The 20,600-nt window shown below is 35.6% G+C and overlaps 1 protein-coding gene across 4 annotated transcripts in view; it reads right to left on the bottom strand.

Annotated features, from left to right (window-relative positions):
- The window catches only part of Stag1 (STAG1 cohesin complex component), a 328,230-nt gene that overhangs the window by 142,997 nt on the left and 164,633 nt on the right, over positions 1-20,600 (bottom strand). For all 4 annotated transcript variants that reach the window (XM_034483824.2, XM_076917691.1, XM_076917690.1 and 1 more), the window contains 2 exons: positions 8,843-8,994; positions 5,757-5,830 (listed from right to left, as the gene is read on the bottom strand). In XM_034483824.2, the coding sequence (XP_034339715.1) occupies positions 5,757-5,830; positions 8,843-8,994 (226 nt within the window). The remainder of the gene's footprint in view (positions 1-5,756; positions 5,831-8,842; positions 8,995-20,600) is intronic.

Below are 20,600 nucleotides of genomic sequence, written 5' to 3'. Positions count from 1 at the left end.
ATTATACTCCCTCACCCTAAATTTCAGGGACCGTCATGTAAAAGGAGGCAGTAAGACTTTAAGAAGCACAGATCCAGAAAAAAAGGGGAGAATTGGTATCTTCTGACCCTAACAACACAGCTGTGATCATTACCTCACAGTAGCTGTGGCTGACTTCATGAGAACTGCATCAGACGGATCAAGCCTGGCAAAACCTCCCACACCTAGGTGATAACTATCAACAGTTGTTAGCTGCTAGGGAAAGCAGAGTGTTTTCATTAAAGATGTGGCCCCTGGTAAGTAGATAATATGCCAGTAGATGGGCCTATCATTAATCTACAGAAAAAACAAACTTGATTCAGTGGATTACTTTTTAAAAAGGGAAATAGACGGGTAGAAAATGGATCTAAGAGTAGTTGGGGGAGGTGAACTGGAGCAAAATGCAATGTATACATATATTAAATTCTCAAAGGATTAATAAAAATATTGTATTTAAGAAAAATATTGTCAATGGTTAAGGTGGCCTATGCCTTTATTCCCAGCACTCAGGATGCAGAGGAAGGAGAATCTATGTGAGTTCTAGGCCAGTCTGGTCTGCACTTGAGTTAAAGGGCATGAAGGCCTGCAAGGGGAGACCATGCCTCAAACACACAAAGCAGAGCAAAACCAAACACCTTACAGTTGAAAATGGGGTAGAAAGGCAGCTAAGCAAAGCAATCATTATCGTCATCTTTCTGACAGCCCACACAATTTGAGCAGCTGTTTTAAACTCATGCTGCCTTGAGTTTCACAACATAATGGAATGTATCCTTAACTATGAAGAAAATCTAATTTTTCTGGCTTACAATTACTCTTTCAGCATACTTCATTATAGCAACAGAAAAGTAACTAAGATGCTTCTGTTGATTACATATCCTGAATACTAAGAATTTTACTATTCTAAACAAGTTACCTTTTTGATATAATATAGTTGTTTAAATACACTTGGTCCTGGAAGTGGCACTATTAGGAAGTGTGGCCTTATTGGCAAGTTCCAGGACCACCAAACTTAGGCAGTAAGGAGTTGGAAAACAGAAAGCTGGTAATAATGTAACAGAGCAAGTAGGCCATGTTCCAGCTCAAGCAAGCAGCAACTCCGTTGTGGCTCTGGCTTTAGAGTCAAAACTAGAAGGGAGGACTACTGGGAGCACGCCTGCTTAAGAAATTAGTAGTGATTAAGAAGAGATCAGCATCACTGAGGTAAAATCTTCTGGGAAGTGTTTTCTGAGAGCACATAGAAGCTGTGTTTCAGAGATAGCCAACGTTGGTACTTTGTGGTGCAGTTGGACTTGGTGATGTGCAAGAGTCACTTAGGTGTTATTGGTTTTGAAGCCCTGAAGGAGTCACTGAGAGCAGCTGAGGCTTGCCACTGTGAAAAGTCAGGGAAGGCCACTGGTAAAAGTGCAGCCCCAGTTGCAGCTGACAGCCCAGGACTGAAAGGGTCATGCAAAGAAGCTGAGTCTTGGCACGATAGAGGGAGCCTATGAGAAGTTATTGGTAAAGCCTAGTCACAACAGAAGACCCCATTGTATTAGAGATGCCAGTCCCATGGGATAAGCACCAAGAACAGCAGCAGCAGTGGAGGGGATCAACCAGAGCCTACAGTGCTACAGAGGGCAGAACTGGAAAAGTGACCCAGCGCCTTTCAAGAAGCCCAGATAGCCTTGGACACCCCAAGATGTTAGAGATGCTAGAGCCATGGGATACCTTTGAGGAAAGCTGCTAACAGTAGAACCAGCCCAAAAGAAAGAAGTGTGTTGCGGTCATTAGTGCAGAAAGAAGCTGGAGACGTGATGAGTGCTTTGACATCACAAAAAAAAATGTAGTTTGCTAAGTTTGCTAAGATGGTTTTTGGTCTTGCTTTTGCCCAGGATTTCCTCACTATGTCATTTTGTTTTGTCTGTGATGTGATGTATGTGATGTGCTTTTTTATTTTGATTTTACAAGGAATTACAGTTAACAGATTCTATGAATGTCAGAAGAGACTTTGAACTCTAGTCTTTTAAGTTGGACCAAGTATGATTTGCCTTATGCTATGCCTACTTATGGCCACCACAGACTCATCACAGACCTATGATGGCCAGGGAGTGTAATGTATGGCTTGAATATACTTGACCCAGGGAGTGCCACTATAAGGAGCTGTAGCCTTTTGGAGAAAGTGTGTCATAGGCGTTGATACCCTCGCCCTAGCTGCCTGGTGACAGTCTTTTCCAGACGTCCTTTGCAACAAGATGTAGAACTCTTGGCCTCAACAGTGCCATGTCTACTTGATGAGTCCCGCCTTAGTGATAATAGACTGAACCTGTGAACCTGTAAGTCAGTCTCAATTAAATGTTGTCCTTTATAAAAGTTGCCTTGGTTATCGTGTCTCTTCACTGCAATGGAAACCCTAACAAAGACACATATCATTCTCAGTTAAGTTGCATACATACTCAGTAATGGGATTAATAAACAGTATAAAAAATTTATTTTGATTTGATTGAGAAATCTGCACACTGTTTTCTAATAGCCACACTAATTTACATTCTTATCAAGAGTTACTTTATCTCCAAATCCTTGCAGTACTTACAAGTGTTTCCTATTTTATAACGGCAAATCTACCTATCTGTGTACATCTGATGGGTACAGATAATGTTTATATAGACAACAAACAAAAATTTCCCTTTAATACTTCGTCAATATAGTCTTTGAGATTGTAGCCATCACAAAAGAGAAAAATTGGGTGTGATCAAGATGGGTGTTCTTTATTCAAGAGAAAAGAAGTCACTTCACTAGAAATTTTGAGGCAGAATGCAAGAGTGCAGAAGGAACAGGGGTGAGAACTACAGAATCCTGATTGATGACAATATAAAGAAGGAAACTAAGCAATCAACACCCACTTCACTTTCTCATCTTTTTACATTAGTTCTTAAATCATGATGGTGTCACCAGGCACAGAAAGGTTAAGGTTTTACTCATGCTAGCATTTGCTAAGAGTTTATAGCACTCAAAGGCCATGAACCACATTTGGGGACCTTGTGAGTCACCATGTTACTGTATTGCCCCAGAGATAAGAGCCTGGCTTACATTATGCCTTTTGTGCTAGAACTAGTTACATAGCACAATATTGAGATTAACCACACAGTTTTGCAAGATGACCCTTTCATGTCAGATGAAAGTACCTTGGACAGCCTTCCTTGAGTACTATGACCTTCTAAGGATCCTATGCGCGGCTGAACAAACCATAAAAGAAAGTAAAGTGGGCAGGTTCATAGAAGCTAAGCCCAGTGATGTCCAAGGAAGCATTAAGGCAGCATGATATGATAGACTTAATTCCTGAAAGACCCAAAAGTCACTAATTCCATCCATACGCAGTGTTGGGCACCTTAGACACTACTGCTCCCAAACATTGACACTATTAAACTCAAAGTTCCTGAGCACCTAAGAAAATGATAGGTTACTCAGATCTGCTGATGGTCCAGAGGTACCTGGCCCATACAAGCAACCTTGTTCCATGTGAACTCTGATAACTGACTGGCATCCTAATAACCTCAGCGACACTAGCAAACTCAGCCCACTTTATAAAAAACAAACCCCAAACATGGGCTGGAGAGATGGCTCAGCAGTTGAGAGTACTGACTGCACTTCCAGAGGTCTGGAGTTCAATTCCCAGCAACCACATGGTGGCCCACAACCATGTGATAGGATCTGTACTAGGATCTGATGCCCTCTACTGGTGTGTCTGAAGACAGCTACAGTGTACTCATTCATATAAATAAAATAAATAAATCTTTAAAAAAAAAAAAAAACCCAAATACAAAGTACCATTAAAACACCAGAATTACAGGTACCAAGGCCACTGAGATACCAACAGATACTGTTGCCAACATGAAAACTGAAAAAGTTACCCAACACTAAATAAAAGGCCCCATACTTCTAAAATCATAGCCAATCTACTTCTTAGGGAAAAGCCAGAAACAAAAATTGAAGATAAAACTGAAATCAGAAACTACAAAACTATTACAAGAAACAGGAAAATTCCTAAAGACATTAGTACAAACATGTGGGATTTTGTTGTTGGCTTTTCCCCTGCCATTAATTTATTTATTGGCTTTTTACCCCCATAACAGTCCCTTTCTACTGCCAGTCCACCCTCCCTCCTTCACTTCTGAGAAGGGGAAGGTCACCCCCCAACCCAGTGACAATTTTTTTATGTATAAGACATCAGTTCGCACCCTGAACAAAGCTCAGGAAATAAAAATGAAATTGACAAGTAGAATTATATCAAATGAATATAATCAAAAGAAACAATTCAAGTACCTGACAAATACATTTAAAAATTCTATTATTGAGGAAAATAGAAATCTTCTACAAGATAAAATCTCAGCCTGGAAAATCTGGATATTATAAAAAATTTGCATACAAAAATGTTGGCAATGATGTAGAAATAGAAAAACCCATACCATGTGGACGTAAACTTACATGGCCATAATATTGAGCATAATATAGAGGTTCCCTCACACTAAACATAGATCTACCACAAATGAAAAAGACATATACTATGTATTGAATAATATAATTACTGTAAATGTTTCAAATCATTGAGCCATATAGATACATACACTCAGGCAGATGAATGATACCTAATATAAGTGATAAAAAATGGTCTTGACTGAGAAATGATATTCAAATTATAAAAAGAACAAGAAAATAACTTCTAAAAGCTGGACAGATACTTCAGTTTTTCAGATCACATTACTGCTCTTAAGTGGACCTAAAGTTCAATTTTTGGCACTCAAACCAGGTGGCTAATAACTGCCTCTAACTCTGGTCCAGAGAATGGAAAACTCTTTCCTTGCCTATGTGAGCACCACACTCACACACTCAGACACATTTATACACATAATTAAAAATGAATCTTTAACAAGAAATATCTCTAAAAATATCAAAAGAAAAATTACCACGTATCATGTAAGATACTCACTAATAAACTTAAGGAAATCTCAGAAAGGTCATATATGATGAAAGAATGAAATGATGAATTCAAAGTTCCTAACAATAATCTATACAAAAAGTACTACCTACCTCTATTTCCATAGGTTTTTTTCTAATGTGTTAAAATATTCTATTAAATTATCACACACCATTATACACACATGAAGTCAAGTTTTTGAAAGTGATACTTCTTTTGATCTTGTTTCACTTACTAAATATAACTAAGAAACTACATATATATGCTATATTAATTCGTTGTAATGTATTCTTTAGTTTTGACTTCCTTGCTTAAGGGATCATCTCAACCAACATACTTTTTACTATATGAGTAATTCTTTGGTCCTTTATTTCTCCCATGTTTGCTCTGGTATTATAACAAAGATAAGTTGATATTCTGACCACACAACAAGATACTAACACAGAGTAAAAGGTAGGACACTAAAATATATCAAATGTCATGATACTCAATTGTTTATTACTAAGCCGTATTAATTTTATGATCATATTCATTCATTTTACATCAGTGAGAACGTACGTACATAGTGTATCTCCAATAGTAATAAATGTTGAGTTAGCAAGGGTGCTTCAGTAACACTGATGGCAAAACTTCCTCCAATTATTAAATTAGTATTTATAGACAAAGCTATTTTCCAAAAAAGAAAAGAAAGTAGAAGTAAAAAGAGTTTTATAGCTATATAAACTATGCTATAAATAAACAACAACTGTTTAGGTTTAAAAAATTCTAAATGATTAAAATACCTTACCGGTATCTATGAACAAATATCCCCTTAAAAATAGAGTTCATCATATTTTCAATTTCATCTTGATTTTCTTGTAGCTGAAATGGAAAAAAAAAACAATGAAAAAGAAAAGTGAAATATTGGTTATTTTATTTGGAATGATTAATTCCAATTATTTTAAACTACTCATTATCCTCATTCCTAGTAGCAATCAACCTCTTGCTGACTATAGAACTTAAGTCCAAAATTAGCAGTAGAGCTTGTGTAGTTCTGCCACATTCTCTTTGGAACCTCTCCTTTCTCTCAAAACATACATGCTAGAAAAAGAACAAGGAAGAAAGGCAAAAGACATTGGTCAACTTTATATTTCCTTGGAATAATCTATTTTTGAAATCATCCTATATTTCTAAACATCTCTCCAACTAAGTCTTTGGACTTATTTCTGCCTTCATTATTTCAGGGGTCAACCTGATTTACATGGCATTTCCTCCTTTACAAAGCATCAAATTATTACTCTCATCTCCGTTGTTTGTAACTTATCTAGGCATAGTTCTCAAAATATGAGGAATAATACCATATAGAACTCCTATCTAACACTGCTGTAATCCAGCAACAAAACACAAGAGTATATCACAGAGGTATACATATTAGGCAACATTATTGATAAGAGTTAAGCTTTAAATTTATTTACTGTGCAAAAGCAACATATTTGCTATTGTATATCTATATAATTGTTAATACTACAAATTGTCATGGAATTTCATGTCAAATAATTCAGCAATGATTCAAAATTCTGTTGAGATATTCAAAGATGAAAATGCAAAATGTAATTAAACGGAGTAGGGGAAGAGCACCTGTGCTCATGAATTTCATATTAAAATAAGGAGTATGCAGGAAACTCTACCAAGAGATCATTCATTCATAGTACATTTCAACACAGAATCTGTCACTATTTTATACTGAGACTTTGTCCAAGGAGGTGTATAAAGATGGCAGACTAATCTGAAGAAGAAAATTGAGGATGGCATTCTGTGTGTAGTTATTATTGAATTCTTTTTCAAATTGTTTCACAAAAATAGACATAGTGGCACACACATTTAATCCCAGCACTTGGGAAGCAGAAGAAGGGAGATCTCTTTTGAGGTCCAGGCCAGCCTGAACTACATATTCTGTTAAATCTCAGGGCTACATAGATAAATCCTGTCTTGAAAAAAATGATCCAAACAAACAAACAAACGAACAAATACCTCTTCCATGAATTTTGGCATGAAAAACATTTCCTATAGTTTCTAAAATGGTTCTAAACATACACCTGTTCTGTACTAAATACTTATATATAGCTGCATTCCAGTATTAACAATTATAAGATCAAAATAGTGATAACTCTAAAAGACATTGAAGATACTTTTATGTTCTGTAGTATCAAGTAGTTTAACCTAAATTAATTCTTTTTGTGTTTGTACATGTTTATGTATGTGTGAAATATGTGGGTAAATATGTTCATTTGTGTACATATAAGGTGGAGACCTAGCTCCTTGTCATACTGTATTCCTCAATCATGTCTCTATTTTTCTTCAGACATGGTCTCTTACTGAACCTGGAGTCACAGATTTAGTGAAACTGGATAAGCAACAATCCGCAGGGATCGTCCGGTCTCTAGTTCCTCAGTGCTAGGATTGCAGTACAGTGCTGCTAAGCCTAGCATTTTATGTGGGTGATGTGAATCTAAACTCAGGTCTTCATGGTTGTACAACAAACACCATCCAACTAAGCCATTCTCATAGAAGGTAGACTTAGTTTGATAGGTAAAAATAAATAAGTATACACGTTTCCTTAGTATACAAATCTGAATTCATCACTAATATAAAATAAATTTAAATGCAAACCAAACAATTCTTTAAAAATGAATTTCTTTATGGTTTTCTAATCAACATTGGATATTTAATTTGTACATCTATTTTATATACCTATAAACCCAAGTACTGTTAAAAGTTCTAGGGTAAGGTAGATCATGAGTAAAATGGGCTTAAGATGCTTTGGTCCATACAATAATTTCATTATAAGTTTTTGCTTTCTAATTTTGTTAAATCTCATTATATGTACATACATACTTGCTCTATGAAAATGTAATTATTTAAATTAAAAGATTTAGTAATACAAACCACAAATTTTCTTTCCAATTAGTTAAAAAAAAAAGTTTTCTATAAAAGACAACTTGGGCTAAAGAGATGGCTCAGTGTTTAAGAGCACTGGGTAATCTTCCAGAGATCCTGGGTTCAATTCCCTGCACCCACATGGTGGTACACATTGATTTGCTAATCAAGTCTTTGAGAATTCAACTCCTTCTTCTAGACTCTATGAGCACTGCATATATGTGGTGTATAAATATCTGTTCAGGCAACACCTTTACCCATAAAATGAAAATAAATGAATGTAAAAACCAATATCCATGTAAAAGACATTTTTATAACATCTACAAAAATCAGATTGTCAAGCCTAAAGAACTAGAAGCTCTCAGAGAGATTGATTGGTTATTACATATAAACTTCTGGACTGGATTCCCTTGCACTGAGAAAGAGGGGGAGTAGAGTGACACCAATCTTAGAGGATTGCTTTATACATCAAATAAAAACAAAACCACTGAGGCTTTCTTCTATAAACTTACTTTTGCTATCTCCCAAATGAGATTATTTAGTGTACTTTTAAGCCTATGACATCAAATGACTGACTTGCCTAACACTATGATAATCTTTTTCTAAAATAAGTTTGCATAAGGTTCCATTACTCAGTGGTGGTTATTATAATTTTATTTAATAATTAAAGACAAAATAATTTGAAGCTAAATCTTAAGAATGTAAGACTGGTGCTTATTTTCTATTCTTCCATCAACACACTTCAGGTCTCATATACCCCAGGCTAACCTCAAACTTTCTATGCAGCCGAGGTTGGTCTTGAACTGACTCTTCTGACTGCCTTCCCAAGTACTAAGATGATTGACTCAGGCCACCATAACCAACTTAAAAAATGTTCTTTTTATAAAAAACAGTAGAAACTATTATATTTACCAAACATTTCCAAACTATAAAGGATCAAATTACCACAAAACTGACCTCTTTACGCTTCTGAAGTAGTAACTCCAGCCTTTCATTGGCTCTCTTCCCAATCATTTTATTTCTCTCGGCTTCATATTGCCTCTGTGTATTATCCTGATGAATACTGAGGTTTAAGGCAACATTCACCAGAGCAGTCATCAGCTTCATTGCTATAAAATAAAGGACAATTATAATAGTCACTAATGAAACAAATTTTTCAGGTAGAAGATCAAAAGTTTAAAGCAAGAGAGAAGAAAAAACCTGTTCAATAATCTAACCATAATTTAAAATGATAAAAATTGATAACTGGCAGAAACAGACTAATCTCAGTGACAAAATAACATTTTCACTTAAAAGTCTGACCCAAGGAGCTTAAACATATAAGGGAACTTGCGGAATTCTTTAGCCATTCTTGTTTTAGTTTTAGTTGAGAGCAGTCTTCTAAGATGGCTTGGTGTTTAAGAATACTGCCTGCATGTCTAGAGGACCCAAATTTGATTACTAGCATCTATATGGTAGCTTCCCAGCTATCCAGTCTTCCTCTGACCTCTGTGAACATCAGGTATACAAACATATATAACTAGCAAACATTAATACATAAAATAATTAAAAATATAAGAAGTCCTATCTAGTCTATGAGCACAAAAGACAGAGGTAATACCAATGCCTTACCTATATTCACAAATTAATTAGGCTTAATTTCTGTTTCTTTCACTATATCTGTGTTACATTGGCTTCCTTTATACCTTTACTTAGATGAATTAAAGTTCCTAAAATATTTACAATTACCACATGGACTTAACACACAAAAAAAGTCCTCTGCTGTTCCACTGTTCACCTAAGAGTGATAAAACTTCAAAATTGCAATTTCCCCTGAAATATGTCTGTACACATACATACAATGGTGCATACCTAAGAAGCCTCTTGTTTTGAAAAACTTGAAAAGTCTTTCTACATTTAAGCCAGCTACAGGTTAACAGTGATTGTTGTAGCCCTTAAACAAAAATGTAAAAAATACTGAAAATAAATTTAAGTTAATGATCATTTATTTATAAACTCACTTAATAAAAGTTTAGATAAAATATTTTGGCTATTCCTGTATTTCAAACTACAAGCTGGTGATTTCAGAGTTGTATGCAAATCAATACATATTTGACTATACTGTGACAGGAAATAAAGTACTTTCAAAATTATCTGTAAGAAGAGTATTTAAAGGGTAAGAGGTATCTAGGTTATTCAAGCTCACCCAATGTAGGATGGCACGAGTTTATCAGCTTGTTTGAGTACACAAACCTCTATACTTTTAAAGCAAAATGACTTGAACTCAGATGCAAAAGTCTGTTATTACCTTCCTCTTATCCCAGATAAACAATAAAATATTCAAAATATCAAAACAAACACTAATCACAAAATGACTGATACATTCTCTGCAGGCATTTCAGATATAGGATAGTGGTATGTGTTCTTTATGGTAAAGTATGTCTCCACCCATACAATTAATTACTGTTCAATCTAAACTAGGACAATCTAAATCCACTGACTTCCAATTTTATGTGACAAATATAACACAGGTCTCACTCCGTTTATTGAGCACATGGAAATGACTGATCTTAAACATAATTATTTTAGTTTTGCTACTGTTACTAGTAGAATTTAGCCCTAAAATTGTGACATATGCTTTCAAATACACCCTTATGTCAAAGAGAAGATTCATTCACCTTCTAAATTAAAGTGTTGTAACAGAATAACATTCCTCCACAGTACCATTCAGAAACAAAGAGATGTACTGTTAAGCTTATTTTAAGAAAAAAAGTCAATCACTTCTTGTCCTTTTTCCTAAGAATAAGCATATTAGTAAAAAGTAGAAAATACTTTAAAATTAATACCAATCTCATAGTCATATCATTTTATGTCTGTTGAATGTCATAATAAAATGACACTAATACATCTTATTTTGTTGAAATTCATTTTACAACATAGTATAAAACTTACTAGGAAGTGACAGACTGATAACTTAAAAAGTGTTTTGAATAAAAAACAGTTAGATCATCAAGAAATGCTTATGTGGTGCTTCCTTTTTATCAATGGACAAAAGACATAGTGAGCTATGTTTTATGTACTAGATACACAAAACTAAAACTAAGAGAGATTAAGACAGCTGCACCAATGATTTTTACATTTTAGTAAAGAAAAGATAGACAGAATATATATACTATGGATGAGATACTGAATGTCAACAGCACAAGTGCTGACACTGGAGATGTTCCAATCTTCAGCAGCTGGTGGCTAATGGTCACCAGGAAGTGTGTCAATCGTGAGGCCTACTTTCTTTTGTTCCCTTGCTTTGTGGCCTGAGATTTTAGGTAGTGCCACATGTTTCTCTCATAATGTGCTACCAGTGGCGCAACCATACAGAACTAATTTATCATGAGCTGGAATCTGTAAAATGGCAATTGCAAATAAGCCTTAACCTTTACAATTGAATTATCTGCGGTATTCTGCTGTAGTATTGGAAAGGTGAGCAACACATACAATTAATGCCAAGACTGTATGAACTCTGCTGATAATGTACTCCCAATTACATGAGAATGCTTAGAAAAGTTTGTAAAATTATCATAGAGCAGGATAGAGACAGCCTAGAATATCACAAATATCATTTAACAGGCTCAGAGCAGCCAGAACGGTTACTGTGTTGATGAAGTTTCCGAAAGAGATGCAGAATCTATTGAGGATTGAATTATAGGCCATTATGGTTTGACCACGGAAGAACTTTGCTGCATTTTGCCTATGACCTGAGACTGTATGACAGGTGAAACCTAAAATGTAATGGAGTAGTGTATGTGTTTGAGAAAATTTCAAAGCACCACAGCATCCGAGCAGAAAGGTACAGAGTCTTGCTGGATGATTTAGGAAAGTATATAGTGAAAATGAGATTCCAAAAATAAGTAGAAAAGAAAACGTTGGAAAAACCTGCAATGTGGATAGAAAAAGATAACAAAAAAAAGGTGTTGCCAAAGATGATGAAGTTACTAGTGTCAACAAGAAGCCCAGTGCCAAGACCGGGACAGTAAGAGTGCCTCAGAGGATCCCAGTAATCAGCATTAGCATTAGGGATTACAGAGAAGAAATAAAAGTTGTCACAAAAACACTTCAGGGAAGAAATTTGGATGAGAAGAAGTGTTGGATGAGAAATTGCTCTGAAGATTCCAGCCTCTAGGCCATGTCTATTTCCACGAAAGTCAATTTACTTTGTTTAGTTCACAAGGCACCTGTTAACTGATACCCATAGTTAGGGTAGGCTCAGGAAATGGCAACAGTGGTCATATAAAGCTGGTTTTGTAGGTATGTGAATGAAACACCACAATTATGGGATCATAAAGATTCCATGTAAATTTCAAAGAAAGCCTGGCAAGTTAAGCAGCAGTGCTGCAAGGACCAAGTCTTTGCAAGCAGACTTCACAGAGAGAAGCATGAAGCAGAAGCTTCACTGGAGAATCCAAAAGCTAAAACAAACCCGTAAAACTTGCCAAGTGAAGCTGCAGGAAATGTACAAAACCAGCTGGACATGGAGCTTTAGAATAAAATGAATGCCTTTACTTGGTTTCAGTTTTTCTTTGGTCTGATCCTTCCTTTCTTTTTCATATTATTCTCTTTGTAAATAGGAATGTTTGCTCTAAGCATTCTATATTGGAAGCATGCAACCTTTTCTTTTAATTTGTTACTCAAAATATTTCCTCCAAGTCTGACCTGACTGTTGGAGATCATAGGGGAAAGAATGTGGTAGTGATCTAAAGAATACAAAGGCTAAACAAGCATGAACAACAACATGACTAAGTGGCTGCAGGCCTACAGGTACACAGCTGCTGTCAAGAGCTATCTGGGAAAGGCTAAAAGCATTCAAGTGACGTTCTGAAGAGGATACATCATATTGCATGGTCTTCAATTGATAATTATTGATTGCAAGGCGTTCAGAAATCTCATTTTAGGACTGATTTTTAGAGGTAGTATGTGTTTCCTGTCATTATTAAATTAATATGACATTCCCTGGTCACTAGCCCACCCTATTGGGCATATTATCTGCAGATAAACAAAGATCAACTCTTTTATAGCAATGCTTTGTAGACAATTAGGTGATTTTTTAATTACTGGTGGTGATTCTATATAATCCCTAATTTATATTAGTAATTACTGCGCAATTTATGGAAAGGGCTGCAATTAAGGCCCTGCAAGTCTTCATGTGTGACAGCTATTTGCACTAGGATAGAAAGCAGGCATGAAAAGATTTGTGATTAAGGAAAACAATCCTTTTAGGCTGGTTGTTAAACCACTATTGAATAGCTAAATACCATAAACTAGGAATGGACAGTTCGTTGTAGATGCAAGAATGGAAGATAAAGTATTCAGTGGAATTATCTAGACAAAACTTCAATACTAATGAGACACTAGAGAGATGATTTGCCTCTTGACATACTGTTAACTTATAAGAATTACAGTTTCTAGCTTTTAATGAACCTTTGAACTAGTGACAGATAATTTTTCTTTAGATAACCAGTGTTAATGGGAACATATGTAAACATCTCTATTATAATTCCTTATTTAACTTATGATTTGAATTTATGTTTGAGCTTGTGAGGTTTTGAAAAAAGATGCATGTCGTCATGTATCCTGTAAAAGTAAGTATACTGAGATCAAGGACCTGAGTCAGGTTTTTCCTAAGGTCAACAGAAAGTTAATGTCCCCCCGCCTCTCCACCCTCCTTTCTTTCTCTTAGAAATAAAGATGAGAGTAGCTTTTCAAAGTGTTTATTTCTTTCTATGATTTTCTCTAGATTGCAAGGAGTCAGGGAACTCTCAGCCTTGGGGCTCAGGGCCATGAAGGATCTGTGGGGAAAAGCTCAAAAAAAACCTCTTAATACCACCTCCCTAACTCTACCCCAACCCAGTTTAACAACTGAATGTTAATTGCCAGATCCTATTCTGGCCTCAGAATAAATTAGATTCAAACCAGTAAACATTATTATATTAAGCAACTTTTACTCTCACAAAAACAGGTCATTCCCCCCATCCTTGGATATACTTCACCCCACTTGGCTATCTTCCAGAGAGAACCAGTGCTAAGGGTAGGTTCCATGAAAGCTGATGTCTGATAAATAAAAAAATTATTTAAAAATGGAAAAACTTGGATTTTTATGACAAAAACATTTGTAATACTTTAAATATATAAAGATTATATAGAAATAAAATCTTATGGTATGCTTGAGAATTACAAATGGGAAAGATTTAAGTAATTCCTGTTATGTTATAAAATTCTAATTAAAACACGAGGGAGAAAAATGATTTTCATCTTCCATGAACCCATAAAATAAACACAATATATTTAAACATAAATATGCAAACATATTACTCCATAAACATAGCGGGATGGTGAATAGAGTCCAATCACAACAAATCAATGATTAGAAAAAGCATGGCAACTAAACCTAGAATAGAAAAGGTATTTTGCTCTGTGTAATCCAGAAACATTCAACAATAAGATTTTAGTTCAGTGGAAGGTAGAGACCCAAACTATGTTACAATAATATTCAATGGAGATATCTACTTAAAATACAAACCAGCATACTTAAGGTTAAGAACAAATAAAAAACTATTCTGAAATAGACTCTTCTTAATTAAAATGGGTATAATAGGGTGGTATGTTTAAGAAAAAATAATTAAGAGATAGATAGATAGATAGATAGAGTGTGTAACTGCTAAAAATCTGTTCTAACTTAATAAAAAGCTTTCCAAACAAGTGTTTGTCTCCAACAGAGAAAAATTCATGTAACTATGGAACTTCTAGAACTGCAGAACAGTAAAGTATTGAAAACTTTTATATACAACATAGTAATAATAGTATACAATGAAATGTAAGACAAAAGACAAAGACTGCCAATAGAAACAGTTTTGGCTATTTGGAAAGTAGTATTTGGAAAAAAAAAAAAAGTAGCTATTTGGAAAGTATTGATAAGACCATGAAAGTAACTTATGATGCTATTGAAGCCATTATATCTAAGCCCTAAGAATAACTAATCTGAAGGTATCTCTTCTCAGCTAAGATATAAGCAAGGTCAGGGATCACTGTATTTATCTAGCCATAACTATCCATGAGCATCTATAGTGAAAATTTTAGCATAAAAATCCAGTCACATGAATTTTTTTTATTTTAATCCCAGGTGTGAGATATGGGGCTCTGAGTTTCTCCACAGCTGCTAACTATGATTATCTTGTTCTCTAGGAGGGGCATGATCGTTGCCAGCTGCAGATTGTTTAATTCTTGGAAATCTGGAGAGGGTATGGATGCCAGAGCCCGGAGATGGGTCAGAGGCACTTATAAGAAGGCAGATGCTGCTGCCCCCACTACTCTTGGTTATTCTGTCTGTTTCTGTTTTTGCTGGACTACTGGATATTCTGACAACGAAGACAGGACATGCCCTAAGAACTTGAAGACCCCAATCAGCAGTAAACAGACTACAGAGGTCTGCGTCCCTTTCCATTCCAATCTTTCTCTCCTACCTAGTGTTGGGGGATTGGAAGGCATCAGGGTAGAAAAAGAGTTGGAAGGAAGGTAGAAGTATAAGAACCCAATAAAATAATAAACAAATAAGCCAACACACATAGTCTTTGAACCAGAGGATTAAATGATCCTAGTCCCCAAGATTTGTCTTTGAAAGTAAATAAAAATTACCATCTTTTACTCCATGCTTCTCATATATGCCATTTAAATGGATAACTGTCTACCTATAAGAAAATCTTTTGATCAAAGGAGGTGACCATATATCTAAAATGTTATACAATCAATATATAAAAGAAGTGAGTATTTAATGTAGAAAAAATGATAATTATAGATGATACACATCTGCGTGTGGCTTAGAACAGACCACACTGGACCAAATGGTTCCAACTGGGGTTTATTCAGGAGATTTGGGGGGGGGGGGAGAGGAAGAAGAGGAAAAAGAGAGAAGATGTGAGGACAAAATTTGAAAGCAGCATTGTAAAAATAACAAAAATTCATGGTCAGCAAAGACCACCAACAATTTGTTAAATATAGTCATAATAAAAATATTAAACCCCTGCAGGGGCAGGGTGACCCAAATGAAAAGGCATGCTAAGACGTGCCCAGACAAGCCCAAGTGAGTAATGGGCCATCTGGTGTTTACTTTTCTCTCTCCCTTTATGAGAAGTTCAAGGTTTCATGGTCAAAAGTAACTAGTCATCTGCCAGCTCGCATGTAGCCACTTCTGCAAGTTGCTGATGTTTGAAATATCCAATCATATGTAAGCGCACCAAATTTTCCCACTCCCCCCAACCCCTACCCATAAATATCCCAAATTTCCTGGGTTCTGGGTCAGAACCTCTATCTCCTGCGTGAGATATGTTCCGGCCCGATGGCCCTCATCATTAAACCTCCTCTGCAATTGCATCAAGAAGGTCTCTCGTGTGTCCTTGGGGCATGCAGGTCCGGACTTGGGTGAGGGTCCCCTTGCGGGGGGGGGGGGGTCTTTCAAAGAGAGGAAGAAGAGAGGTCAGGGGTTTCTGCCTGTTTTCTATGGGCAGTGACCTAGCCTCTTGCAGGTAAGGGTGAGAGGTAACCAGGTGGATTCTGGGAATGTATGGCGGTTGCCTTGGCAATGATGTGGGGTTAGCCTAGATGTGATGTCACTGGGTTGGGAGCCTGATACCAACAACAGATGTATTACTAAGGAATTGCTGAATAAAGATTTTATTCTTTAGAACTTGGAATTAAAAAAAAAAAAGGTTCAGTATATTCCTTTTCCGATACCTAATACCTTCTTTCCATTATTCAAATGTGACTAATAAATGGCAATTATGGCCAGGGAAGTAGATAGGCTAAGTGCAGATCTTCACCTGATTCCTCTCATTCAAATTCAATCTCCCAGACTTAGTCCCAGTTTTGCAGCACAGCAACTGATGCAGCTTCCCTGACCCACACTTGCCTTGTCTCTAATAGATCACACAGATTTCCCCTCCAAACTTCCTTGCCTCCACTTATTGTTTTATCTCTGCATTCATACCTCCAAGAGGCATTTTCTGGTAATAGACAGGCCACTCCAGCCAGAAAAGCAATTTAGGTTAATTGTAACTCTTCACCTCTCCTTCCTCTCCTCCAAATTCAATGTAGTCTTAACCTTACCTTTAAAACAGACTACCTGTTGTGGCTTAGTCTCACTCTGTCCCCATTCCCAGGAGACTAATCAGATCCTAGGGGAAACCCTGCTTGCCTCCCCACAGCCTTATCCCAACCCAGACCATTCCCATTCATGGATCATCTCCTAATACCCAGAAAACCATTTTACCTGTAAGTGTAAGTGGTGACAACTATCAGAATCCCAGAAATTTCCTAAGAGGCAGCACACAGCTATCACACTCTCCTAAGAACCAGAGAGGAAAACAGGAACCAAGAAAAGAGAAAATACCTTCGTGAAGACAAGATTAGATATCAGCACATAGAAACACCAACAGTAGAAAGAAATAAATAAAACAGTTCAATAACTGAAAGTGAAAACAGAATCAATAAAGAAATGAAAACTTTAGAAACTTGAACAGGAAATTCAAAGACAAGCCTCACCAACAGAATACAAGAGATAAAAGACAAAATCTTAGACACTGAAGACATGACACAAAAAAAATGAATACCTTGCTCAAATAAATTGTTAAATCTAAAAAATCCTGGCACAAAACGACCAGATAATCTATTTTACGCTATGACAAGACCAAATCTAAGAATCATAAGAATAGAATCAAATTGCACAATTTTTTTCAAGAAAATTATGAAGAAAAATTCTCCAACATATAAAGAAGATGCTTATCAAGGTATAAGAAACTTACAGAACACCAAAAAGACTGGACCAGAAAACAAAGTCCTCTTGACACAGAATGATCAAAACACTATAAACATACAGAAGAAAGAATCCTAAAAGGTACAAAGGAAAGCTACAAAAGAAAAAGACAATCATATAAAGGCAGACCTATCCGGAAAACTTCTGAAACTCTAAAAACAGAAGGCAGACATTCTACAGAATCTATGAGACAACAGATGTTAGAACTGAATACTATTCCCAGCAAAACATTCAATCACATTACACAGAGAAAGTAAGGCATCTAAGTAAGACTCAACAGAAGGCCCTAGAAGGAAAATCCAACCTACAAAGGTTTCCACACATCACAACAAAATAAGAGAAATCAACAAACTAATGCTCATTGATAACTCTAAACATAAATAGTCTCGATCTCTCAATAAAAAGGCAGAACAGAATATTAAACAGGATCCATTCTTCTTCTGCATCCAAGAATCACACCTACACATCAATAACAGTCATCTCAGAGAAAAAGGATGGAAAAAAAGGATTCTATACACATGGACTTTAAAAAAAAAAAACAAAAAACAAAAAACAAAAAAACCCACCACACTCATGAAGCCATTTTAGTAACTAATCAGAAGAGAAAAAAAAAGGACACTACATATTCATCAAAAGAAAATTCCACGAAATATACACTGGAATTCTTAATATCTATATACCAAACCCAAGGGCACCCAAGCTCAAGGAAATACGACAGCTTAAATCAGATACTGATACTCAAACACTGACAGTGAGAGATTTCAATGACCAATTCCCACACCAACAGACAGGTCATCCAGAAAAAACTTAAACAGAGAAATGTTGGAGCTAACTGACATTACAAACTAAATGGACCTGACAGATAATTTAGAAAACATTTCACCCAAACACAAAAGAATGTACTTCTTCACAGTAGCTTATGGAACTGTCTCTAAAACTGACCACATACAAGGACATAAAGTAAGTGTCAACACATACAAGAAAATTAAATTAACATCTTACATCCTGTCTGCCCATCCAGGTCTAAAAATGGATATCAAAAACAGAAACAACAGAAAGCTTACAAAATCATGAAAAGTAAACAATTCATAATGGAATAAAAAAATGAATTGAGAAAGAAAATAAAGACTCATTACAATTGAATGAATATGAATACATATCATACCAAAACTACTAGGACAAAATGAAGGTGGCCCTAAGAGGCAAATTCATAGCACTCAGTGCAAACATAAAAAGAAATTGGAGATGCTAGTGATTTAAAAGCACACCTGAAACCTCTAGAATAAAAAAGGGGTGGGGGTGGGGTGAGAAAGAAATAAAGAAGAAAAATCAACCCCACACCAAAAGGAAAGGATAACAAGAAATAAACTCACGACAAAAATAAATGAACAAGCAAAACAATGAATTAGTGAAACAAAGAGTTGGTTCCTTGAGAAAATCACCAAGATTGATAAACCTTCATCCAAATTAACTAAAAGATGGAAAGAGAATATTCAAATTACAAAATTAGAGATGAAAAGGGGACATACCAATTGAGATTGAGGAAATCCAGAGAATCATAAGGATGTACTTTAAAAACCTGTATTCCACCAAACTGGGATAATTTTCTCAATAGTCACTACTTAACAAAAGTTAAATTAAGATCAAACAAACAATTTAAACAGACCTTTAACACCTAGTGATATTTAAGCAGTCACTAAAAGTCTCCCAACAACAACAACAACAACAACAAAAAAAAGAACCCACGGCCTCATGGTTTTAGCACAGAATTCTACCAAATTTTCCTAGAAGAGATTATTGCTAATCTTCTCAAACTATTCTATTAAATAGAAACAGAAGGAACATTGTTCAACTTGTTTAATGAGGCTCTAAATATCTTGATATCCAAACCACATAAGAACACAACAAAGAAAGAGAATTTCAAACCAGTTTCTCTTATGAACATAGACTGAAATTTTCTCAATAAAATGTTTGAAAAATTAATCCAAGAATACATCAAAAAGGTCATCCACCATGATCAAGTAGGCTTCATCCCTGAGAAACAGTGAAGGTTCAATATATGTTAATTAATAAATGTACTCAGGCATATACATAAACTGAAAAAAAAATAGCCAAATGAACATCTCATTAGATACAGAAAGATCTTTGACGAAATCCAACACCCTTTCATGATAAAAGCTCTGGAAAGATTTAGGGATACAAGAGGCATAAGTCAACATAATAAAGGCAGTGCACAGTAAGCCCAGAGCAAACATCAATTTAAATGGAGAGAAACTCAAAGCAATGCCACTAAAATCAGGTACAAGACAAGGTTGTCTATTCTCTCCACAGTTATTCAATACAGTACCTGAACTCTTAGCTAGAGAGATAAAACAACCAAAGGAATTCAAAGGGAAACAAATTAGAAAAAAAGAAGTCAAAGTATCTTTATCTACAGATGGTAGAATAGTATCCAAAAGTGATCCTAAAAATCCCATCAGGAATTCCTACATCTGACACTTTCAGCAAGCAAAATAGCTGGATACAATGCTAACTCACAAGACCCAGGATCCCTCCTATACATAAATGACAATGGACTGAGAAAGAAATCAGGGAAATAACACCTTTTATAAAAGCCTCAAAGAACACAAAATATCCTGGAGTAACCCTAACCAAAGAAATGAAAGACTTGTATGATAAAAATATCAAGATACTGAAGAAAAAAATTGAACAGGGTATCAGAAGATGAAAAGTTCTCCCATAATCATAAATTGTTAGGATTAATATAGCAAAAATCACCATCCTACCAAAAGTAAATCTACAACTAATCAATGCAATGTCTATAAAGATTATAAGACAATTCTCCCCAGAACTTGAAATGATAATTTAAAGTTTTATATG

This window comes from Arvicanthis niloticus, chromosome 21 (assembly GCF_011762505.2).
Source record: "Arvicanthis niloticus isolate mArvNil1 chromosome 21, mArvNil1.pat.X, whole genome shotgun sequence".
Lineage (NCBI taxonomy): Eukaryota > Metazoa > Chordata > Mammalia > Rodentia > Muridae > Arvicanthis > Arvicanthis niloticus.
Note: the sequence above shows the minus strand (reverse complement) of the source record. Positions and strands in the feature narration are given on the sequence as shown.